The 11,001-nt window shown below is 42.4% G+C and overlaps 1 protein-coding gene across 1 annotated transcript in view; it reads right to left on the bottom strand.

Moving 5' to 3' along the window:
* The window catches only part of CTNNA1 (catenin alpha 1), a 179,697-nt gene that overhangs the window by 11,843 nt on the left and 156,853 nt on the right, over positions 1-11,001 (bottom strand). The window contains exons 11-12 of the mRNA XM_019661933.1: positions 9,350-9,506; positions 857-1,057 (exon numbers count right to left, since the gene is read on the bottom strand). Of these exons, the coding sequence (XP_019517478.1) occupies positions 857-1,057; positions 9,350-9,506 (358 nt within the window). The remainder of the gene's footprint in view (positions 1-856; positions 1,058-9,349; positions 9,507-11,001) is intronic.

The raw sequence follows: 11,001 nt of genomic DNA, 5'->3' as shown, positions 1-11,001 counted from the left end.
CACAACTAGACTAAAGAACCAAAGGACAGCAAGTTGTCTGTTCCCCTCCCCTAACTCCCCAATAAAATCTTTAAAAAAAGAAAAGGTATAAAAAGTAAAGAAAAGATGTTGCTAACTAAACTATGAACCAATGTTTCTCATCAATGATTTTTAAGACTTATCCTCATTTCAGGATTGTTAATATTTGGGGGTGGGGTGGGGGGAGCACAGCTTAGAATTAACGAAGGATGGCATTCTTTCTGTTCACTAAACAAAGTGGCCCAAACTTCCACCAAAGATTTGTTAACCTTCATCTAGACACCTATGTTTTCAAAAATCAATTTAGACCTTCTTAAATTCATATTACCTTTTTTCAAGATGAACCCAAACCAGGGAAGGGCTTGCCATTCTCTAGTGACGAAGGAAGCTGACTTAAGTAATATTCTCTACCCTCACTGAACAGCTATCTCTAAGAAAGCCCCAGCCAGCTGAGGCCACCACACTCCTGGGACATAGCATCGACCCTGCTCTCTACACTGGGGCCTAAGGGGAGAAGTGAATGGTCACTGGTCATGTGCAAACACGGGACGGCTAGAGGTGCTCACACCAACTCAGCATAAATTCCTTCAGCTTTAATTGAAATCCCCAGGAAACTCAGCACGGGTTTACACATGCTGAGTAGACACACAAATTTGTACCCCATTAAAAACTCGGACTGTTCAATATAGTCTTTTTTTTTTTTTTTTTTGCTTTCTAACAGGAAAAAAAATCACACAGATACCACAGTCTATCTACAAGGAATCCTATTATAGACACTATTATATCTTATTTTTCATTTGAAAACCTNGCGCACCAGTAAGGGAGGGAGTGTCCGCACCTGTGTTGGAGAGCAGCTTGGTGGCTTCCAGCACCTTCTCTGTGTAGACCCCTGGCTCATAGTTGTCCATCTCTGAGGTGACAACATGAATGACCCGGGCTGCCCGGCCTCGGATTGCACCCGCTGTGCGGTCCAGCCCATCCACATCTTTCTCTTGGAGAGCAATGACACATTTGTTCACATCTTCCAAAATGTGATTTTCTGAGGAGCAAGCAAAAAGCTGAATGAGGGAGGAGGACTTCCACAAGAAGGGAACAAATCTGTTTTGCCTTTTTCAATTACAATTGACATAAAATAAATATTTTATTAGTTTCAGATGTATAACATAGAGATTAGACATTTATATACCTTATGAAGTGACCACCCCAAAAGTTTAGGACTCATCTGATACCACAGTTATTACATTATTGACTTCCCTATGCTGAGAAGGGGACAATTAATTGTAAGTTGGCATCTATCCTTCACTGAGTGTGCCAGCCACAGTGCCAAAAGCTTTATATGTATCATTTCACCTAAGAGAACAGATTAACTGTTGGCTTAACTGTCCCACTGAAACTCAACCTATAATCACCTCCAAGGACAACCGTCTGCATTCCAGGTTTATAGAGTGAGATGCTCTTTAAAGCAAGCTGTTCTGTAAGCCAAGCAGGAGATTCAGATCACAGAAACCTTAATAACTTTCTCTTTCCCTGAAATAAGTTCAATGATCCTACATCCCAAACGAAGTTTAAATCCAAAGTAAAGGTTCACTGTAAGGCTTTATTCTCCCAGTCCCCTGCCCCTCCTCCAGTACAGACAACAGCAGTCAGACAATCTACCCAGAAGCCAGGACAGTCCTGGGACAGAAGATGGTGTGGAAAGCAGGCTGAAGCCTCCTGGAGGGCGCTGAGGGGGCCCACCTGAGGGCAAACATTCTGTAACCCTCCTGCGGGCTGCAGGTGGGCCTCTTGTGATATTTGTGGAAACCTCTGAATCTTGTTAAAGCTGACAAGTGGCTCCCTACCAGTCATAGAGCTGGAACTGGAAGACCCACCAGAATGATTTTTCCTTAAGGCAAAAAACTTGACACTGGATCTTGGGAACCTTAGAGTAAGGCGTTCACTATAATATAGATGAGGCGTCCTCATCTATAATTGCAAAGTAGAAGTGACCCAAATGTCCACGAGCAGAGTGGGTAATAAATGATGAGCACTACACAGCCGTTGAAACAAATGAGGCTGCCCTGTAGTGACAGACCCGGAATGGGTCAGGGGATGTTCTCACTCCCCGAGAGCTGCAGATGCCACCGCAGACAGCCTGAATGACAGGGCTGCCCAGACCCCATGGGGCAGATGGGCGAGCAACACAAAGGAAGGGCCACAGGTCATCACCTGGCCATTTCCCTCCTGCTCAGAAAGGAGCTTTCTTCAAGTCATGTAAGAAACTTAGAAGCAGTGTCCAAGACATGCTCACTCCCTTACACCCAGAGTACCTGGCACAACAGGTAAGACTAATGGTCCCAGTTCTTCTGGAAGAGCCAGAACAATCAGGGCAACTGTAATCTGTTTAAAGCACATCTGTTCATTTCTTTGCCAGCCCTGGCTGCCTTGACACGTCATTATCTAGGACTAGTTTCTGATTTAATCCACTTCTAACAGCCATACCATTCACAGCCTCTGCTAACATAGTCACGTTATATTTGACAGTGTCTGGAAGGGAGCTAATAATAAGCTTGACCTCTTAAGATACCCACAACAAGAACATGATGATGATATGCCATTTCCTCTCATCTCAAGGGCAGCCAGAGGAAAGTGGTACTGAGCAGATGTAGCAGAGAACAGAGCCACCACAGTGCCCTGCCTGGGCTTCGGGGGCTCCTGTGCGCCTCAAGAGCCAAGGCACCCCCCCTCGGAGTTCCCGAGAGACTGCAGGCAGGGACTGTATAAGGATCTCTGCTCTGAAACCACAGGTACAATGGAACATGATGAAAACATCACAATGAGAAGACATCATAATGTGAAAAAACTGAAAAGAGATTTGGTAAAAACATCTTTCCTACTCTTACCACATAATCCAACAGTCACACACCTTGGTATTTATCCAAAGGAGATGAAAACTTAGGTCCACATAAAAGCCTACACATAGATGTTTACAGCAGCTTTGCTCATAATTGCCAAAACTTAAAAGCAACCAAGATGTCCTTCAGTAGGTGAACAGATAAACTGTGGTCCATCCAGACAATGGAATAATTATTCAGCACTAAAAAGAAATGAGCTATCAAGCCATGAAAAGACATGGAAGAATCTCACCTGCATATGACTAAGTGAAAGAAGCCAGTCTGAAAAGGCTACATACTGTATGAGTCCAACTACGTGACGTTCTGGAAAAGGCAAAATTACAGAGACAGTAAGAAGATCGGGGCTGGAGGGAGGGATGAACTGACAGAGCAGAGAGGTTTTAGGGCAGTGAGTTCTCATTATGATATTATAATGATGGATACATTTGTCCAACACCACAGAATGTAAACCAAGAATGACAATACTGTATGTTGTGGATTTTGGGCAACAATAATGTGTCAGTTGTAACAAATGTGCCACTATGGTGGGGGTACTGAAATGGGGGAGATTGTGCATGTGTTGGGGCAGAGATTAGATGGGAAATCTCTGTACCTTTCAATTTTGCTGTGAACCTAAAATTGCTCTAAAAGTCTTTATATATACAGAGGGTGCCCCCAAAAAATGTATACACATTTTAAGGAAAACTGTATTAAAATTGTAATACTCAATATATACCGATAACAAAAGATGAATACAAGCCACGTATGACTTCTGCAATTACAAGAGGTGCTCAAAGTGGTTACCATCAGCGTCCAGACACTTCTGATTACGGCGAACTACCGCTTGAGCAACGAAGACCAAAGTGTCCACTTGTATACATTTTTTTTGGCACCCCCGATATTAATAAAAAATATCTTTCCAAGGGAAGCCAGAGTATAGGAATAATTCCTGTTACAGAAGGGAAAAATGAATTGCCACAATATAGCTAAGAGACCATAATTTAGTGTCTACTAATTAAAAAATTGGGAGACTTGTTAGGGTTTATACCACTGTACTATCAAAAGAGAAAACATATTAAAGTTTTTATATAAACAAATTTTAGGGGGCACTTTTGAAACAATTATAAGAATAAATGGATTCGGAGCCAATCAGAAGCATCATACAAACACTCTACATATTAATTTAAACTAAAGCAAGTGGTATTGAACCTGCCTACCACACTAGGCCTTGGTTAAAAACTGCTTTTACTGAATCTAACACAGTATTTTACACTTGTATGTTATATCATTAAGAAAAGGTATAAAAAGGGCTGGCCCAGTGGCACACTGGTTAAGCTTGGGACGCCAGCTCTGAGCAGCAGGGACCCGGTTTAGATCCCACATGAGGGCCAGTGACACTGCCCTCTGCAGCTAAGATGGTGAACAACAGCTCGACCTGGAGCTGTGCTGCCGTGAGTCGCCGGCGATGGTGTAGGCTGTAGCCCCTGCTGCAGTGGGCTGCTGCGAGCTACTGTGAGTGGCTGGCAGCCGGTGTGAGCTGCCAAGAGCTGCTGTGAGCAGCCGTCCAGAGGCCGGTGACCGATCTGCCTCATCCGGGAAGAGCACAATGATAATACAACATGGGCCAGTGAAGTAACGTCCTCCACAACTAGACTAAAGAACCAAAGGACAGCAAGTTGTCTGTTCCCCTCCCCTAACTCCCCAATAAAATCTTTAAAAAAAGAAAAGGTATAAAAAGTAAAGAAAAGATGTTGCTAACTAAACTATGAACCAATGTTTCTCATCAATGATTTTTAAGACTTATCCTCATTTCAGGATTGTTAATATTTGGGGGTGGGGTGGGGGGAGCACAGCTTAGAATTAACGAAGGATGGCATTCTTTCTGTTCACTAAACAAAGTGGCCCAAACTTCCACCAAAGATTTGTTAACCTTCATCTAGACACCTATGTTTTCAAAAATCAATTTAGACCTTCTTAAATTCATATTACCTTTTTTCAAGATGAACCCAAACCAGGGAAGGGCTTGCCATTCTCTAGTGACGAAGGAAGCTGACTTAAGTAATATTCTCTACCCTCACTGAACAGCTATCTCTAAGAAAGCCCCAGCCAGCTGAGGCCACCACACTCCTGGGACATAGCATCGACCCTGCTCTCTACACTGGGGCCTAAGGGGAGAAGTGAATGGTCACTGGTCATGTGCAAACACGGGACGGCTAGAGGTGCTCACACCAACTCAGCATAAATTCCTTCAGCTTTAATTGAAATCCCCAGGAAACTCAGCACGGGTTTACACATGCTGAGTAGACACACAAATTTGTACCCCATTAAAAACTCGGACTGTTCAATATAGTTTTTTTTTTTTTTTTTTGGTGCTTCTAACAGGAAAAAAAATCACACAGATACCACAGTCTATCTACAAGGAATCCTATTATAGACACTATTATATCTTATTTTTCATTTGAAAACCTTTCTAGGTCTGTCTACTGATCTGCAACTCCTCCATCTTCATGGCTGCATGGTACCCTACAAACAGATGAAGGGGACATAATTCACTTATCCAGTGTTCTCTTACACATTTTGGTTGAGGTGAACACCCTCGTTCAAGAATTTTGGCAAACATTTATTTGTGTACATGCCCCTGGGGAGAATTTCTCACAATGTGATTCCTAAATCAAGGCACACGTTTATGTACATGTATGGTGCCTAACTGCCGTCCAGGAACCAGGCCAACTGGCATTCTACAGAAAGAATACCTAAACTTACACTTCAGTCCACAATGCAGAGCAGGACCCATTCTGCACGCCCTTTGCTCTGGAGAGCTTTACTGGCGTGACCTTATCCACACACAGGCGACAGGAGTTATCTAAAGGACTTACATATAACGGGAAATATTCAGAGTGCTTGGCATTTAACTAAAGGGAAGCCATTTCTTCAAAAATCAAAATCACCACTAATGAATGATGAAACTGGGGCACAGAAGTATTGGGTCACTTGCCCAAGGTCACACAGCAAGTGGGCACGGGAGTCAGAAATCAAACCTAACTTCACCACTGCCTCGACCACTTCCTCAAAAGAGAGAAACTCCTACCTTCAGTTTTGCATTTTTGCTACTAAACACAACAAAAAAAAGTAGGTACAATAATCCTTTTATTTAACGTCCTCCCGATCAGACCAATTTCTTTGGGCACTCTGATAATGAAGAAGAAAGAGTACAAATCATCATCACTCTTGGGTGTTGTCCCAAAGTATCTAATGCAATATACTGTTTCCAAGAACATTTAGTAAAGAAATGTAATAAACCAATTAGAACCACTCACATCTTTTAATAATAAAAATAAAAATAAAAAGAGTAACCAAAACTTCCACGTGTAAGCAAATGAATGAGAAAGTCAATTTCATTCCATGGAAAAACACTGATCAAATACAATTCAGATAAAATTCAAACAGTATTACTTTGATAAATTTCAAACCACCATCCTTAAGGGATCAGTCAATATAAATACACTCATGGTTTGCTGAATGTGCTCTGGCATCCTAAACCATCTCCAATATTTACAAGGCAACATTCTGAATAGCCTGGGGGAAAGGAGTCGCCACTCCTTCTCACCTGAGGGTGGCATGTGTGTCCCTCTATTTTCAAGTGCCACTGTCTCATATTTGATATGCAGTGGCCCAAGTTCCCCCTGCCCTGCAGCCTCATGAAAACACTGGCATCAGCATCTCGGTGGCTTCACCAGTTTGTATACAAGATGACAAGTACTTTTTGAGCCACAAATCTAGGATATGCCTTATCAGTATGAGGGAACTTCTGGAACTAACGGAACAGAATACCCAGGAACAACATGCGATAAAGCAGCAGAGGGTCCTCTTAGTCCTAGTCCTTCAATAACTTCCCCTTGGGTGTGTGGTTAGTGAGTGGGGTGGGCTACAGCAAACATCCAGGCCCCATGGATTCCAAGACAGTGGGAAATTATTAGTGGAAATGTGCCACAAAAACTCTCACAAGGGCCCCAAGGCCCCAGAGCGCAGTGGGGTACCACCACTCCAAGCAGCCAAGCAGCATCCTTACTTTTCATTTGGCAAAATTTTATGGAGCCCACTAACCGTAAGCCAGACCCTGTGCTTGGCACTTGCCTGGCAGCCCCCCTACTAAGAAACACACCCACCTCACTGATGGAACTACTGAGGCACCAATGTGTGTAAGGGCAAGGGGAGACTGTCTGAGGGGGCAGGTCAGGGTGAGGCCAAGACATCGTTTCTTGTCTGAGGACTGCCCGTGACCGCTGTAGATGACACCCGCTCTCCAATCCACGGGGCACACCTAGAGATGCTGGGGACAAGGACGAAGGACTTGGGGACCAGCGCTGTGGGGGGATACAGGGAAGGGTGCAGTTAAAAGTGAGGTTCTTCTCAGTGAGAGCCAGCCACTTCTCTTCTGAGGCTGTGTGTCAGGGAAGAAGGGGAGACATCGCTAGTCACCCCACAAACAAAATGCTCGAGCTGCCATGGAGGGTATGAACTGGTTAATCCAGTAGAACTCCACTCAGGCATCTGCTGGTCCCCTCCCTTCACCCCAAGTCCCTGAAAAGCATATCATAAAAATCAGAAGAATTACAAACAGCCCTGGCCTGTTGATTATTTAATTACTTGACACTGCTAAGCAAGTCTGTGACAAAACATTAGAGAAACGCCATCAAGGTAGACCTCGAAAATTCAGATGCTCTGCAACCACCACCACTTTCTGACTAAGAACTGTTCCATGTTTTTTATATGCTAAACAGAAACTGACTAAACTCCATCAAGTCAACCCTTATACTTTCCACATTTGCATAAAAATTGAACATACTAGACAAAAGTGTACCTGTTAAAGAATGTGATTTCTCTTTACTGTTCTTCTGTTTTATGTCACATGCCCTAAAGATACTGCCTGGATCCCACTAAACGCTACTGCACAATCCCTTTTGTTCTCAGATTTGAAGAATGTTATATGAAGGACATTTGATTCTTCCATTTTATTTTGCTGAAGGAAGGACTGAAAATCCCTTGAGACCCAGCTTGAGCTCTACCCACCCTAAGCAAGTAAGGAAGTTTAGGAATGGACTAGCTGTCTCCAGAGGGGGGCTTTGCTTTGAGTTCAGAATTTGTTGTTTGCTTAAAAGTGCACTGTGAAGGTGGAATATTTTTCTCTAAACCTATGAAAAAGAATAACTCAATACTTCATTGGGAAAAACAACAGAAGGCCTAGATTTCCCCAAAAAGCCATTGCTGCATTTCTGGCACCTGTAAAGATGTGCTTGCAAATGCGTTTTTGTTTTAAAGTACCAGCGCCTGCAATCTGGCGGTCGTGCAGCAGCGTGGTTACCCCCTTTCTGCACTTTACAGGTGGGCTGCTCCCCACTCTGTCCAGTCGAGCCACCAGCCCCACGGAAAGCAGGCAGACGGGAACCTGGTATGCGGAACACACTGTCACCTTATGCAGGTCCCTGCTGGAGGACTGTGCTGCTGTGCAGCTACGTAAGCCCCGCTTCTGGTTCAAGCCCCATTGCCACTGGCATCTACCACATTCCAGCCTGTGGTGCCCTGGGGTGACAGGTAGTTTCAGCCCTACATGTACCCAGCCACCGACTCTCCCACAACCGCTGGCCTCAGGAAGCCTGGCACCTCCAGAGAGCAAGCAGTGCAGCTAAGGGCAGCAGAGGGCCCATTAAACAGAGAGCGCATTAAATGGAGATGGATTGAAATTCATCTGTGTGACAAACAGTGAATTACAGTTGACAGACATTTTCTATATGAATGCGATTTACTATGTCATTACCGGTTTATGTTTATATAATGAAATCAACTGTTTTGTGAGGTGAATTACCCAGATTTATTTTTTGCAAGTTCCTAATTAAATGGCACTTAAATATTTCTTCTCTGTTTTCTGTCTGTGCATCATGCAGACAGTCTTTCAAAAAGTAGGCAGTTAAACTATGATCATCTGTGAGGGAGAGGGAGATTTCCAAGAAGGGAAAAAATTTAGTTTACAAAAAAAAACTAAAGGTGATGGTGTTGGCACTCCCTTCTCCTAACTTTCACTTGCTCGTAACCACCACAGGCTCTGTTAGGACACAGGTCAATGCTTTTTCTAAGCACACAGCAGGAAAAGGGGTGGGTGGTTATGGAGCTGTAAGATCTTGCTCTCCACCAACAGGGGCGGCCTCTACCAGACAGCTTCCTGAGTCACGCTTCCAGGCCGAGACCAGCCCCGGCACAGGGAACACGAGCCCACCTGCACTGCTCAGGAGTCAGTGGGAGCTTTTGTGGTTTTTTAAATTAAAATGAAAACCTGCACAACATTATTGCTAGAATAATTTACCTGCCCAGACTTGGGGGTGTTTTGATTGCCCATTATTGTAACTTAGGCAAAAGTAATTATGCACGTCCTCACATGCTTCTCTGGGGAACCAGATCATTACCTGAGACAGCCAAGAAGTCATCAATGGAAGTAATGTCATCCACAGCATCTGTGAGAACACGGACTTGTTTTTCCCACTGTTCTTTAAAAAGATCCATGTTCTCTTGGGCCAGTTTACTCTGTGGTTTTGCTGCCAAAGCCAATGCAGCATTGATAACCTGCAAAGATATTAAAGTTCATTGTTTACCCTTCCAAGTCATGAAAAGAAAACAGCTGGGATAACATGGTCAGCGTGGCTGTGGCTTTGCTTCACATGCCTTCACCAGGACACGATACCACATGTGCCATTGTTAACACAGACAGACGAGACAAGTTGTGAAATGGTGGGTTTTTATGTGTGAATGTAGAGAAGCAACACATTTGAAATACAGTAATGCATTCAAACTATGGACAATTACAAACAAAAGTATCTCTAATCTTTCCACTGTGATAGCAACTCTATAATTTTTAACATTATATTCCAGGTTTTTTTCTCCTCCTATACATATGTATGCATGCATGTCAAAAAATACACAATTAGAATTCTATGCTACATAAAGCTGTGTTGTTTCTTCTTTTGAATACTTCTCCACATCATTAATGTTTAAAACATTAACCATTTATTATTCCATCTTATGGCAGTTTTGCACTATTTTCTTATTGTAGGATTTCTAGGTTTGTTCAGTTACCCACCATTCTTGGTAATCTTGTGATGAACATATGGCATTTCAGGTTCCTGATACATTATCAAAGCACATTTGTGAAAAATATATTGTATTCCAATTCCAAGCATTTTTCTAACAGCATATTTGACATATAAATACTCCACAAAAGTGTAAAATTGTTAAGTTTAAAAAGTTACTTCTTAAAAAAACAGCTTTATTGATATATAATTCACATACCAAATAATTCACCCATTTAAACTGTACAATTCAATGGTTTTCGGTATATTCACAGTTGTACAACAACCATCACTTTCATCACCCCCAAAAGGAACCCTATATCTATTAGTAGTCAACCCCATCTCCCTCAGCTTTCCTTAACTCTATCTATCTCCTGGCAATCACTAACTTACCTTTCTATCTCTATGGATTTGCCTATTCTGGACATTACATACAAATGGAACCATATTAACATGTAGATTTTTATAACTAGCTTCTTTCACTTAATATATTTTTGAGGTCTTTCCATGCTGTAAAATGTATCAGTATTTCATTCCTTTTTATTGACAAATAGTATGCCATTATATGGCTGTACCGCATTTTATTTATCCTTCATCACTTGATGGACTTTTTAATTGTTTCCACTTTTTGGCCATTATGAATAATGCTGCTATGAACATTCATATTCATGTTTTTATGTTTTCATTATTCTTGGGTATATAACTAGGAGTGGAATTGCCAGGTCACATGGTTAACTTAACTTTTTGAGGAACTGCCTTACTGTTTTCCAAACCATCTTACATTCCCAGCAGCATGTATGAGGGTTCCAATTTCCCAACATCCTCACCAACCCTTGTTTTTCCTTTTTTAAAAAACATTATAGCCATCACTTGTTGTTTGTTGATTTATTGATAGCTATTCTGACTGGGATAAGGTGGTATCTCATTGTGGTTTTTATTTGCATTTCCCTAATGATTAGTGAGGTTGAACATTTTTTCATATGCCTGTTGGC

Source organism: Hipposideros armiger, unplaced genomic scaffold, assembly GCF_001890085.2.
Source record: "Hipposideros armiger isolate ML-2016 unplaced genomic scaffold, ASM189008v1 scaffold_11, whole genome shotgun sequence".
NCBI lineage: Eukaryota > Metazoa > Chordata > Mammalia > Chiroptera > Hipposideridae > Hipposideros > Hipposideros armiger.
The sequence above is the reverse complement of the archived record's forward strand: the minus strand, read 5'-3'. Positions and strand labels throughout refer to the sequence as shown.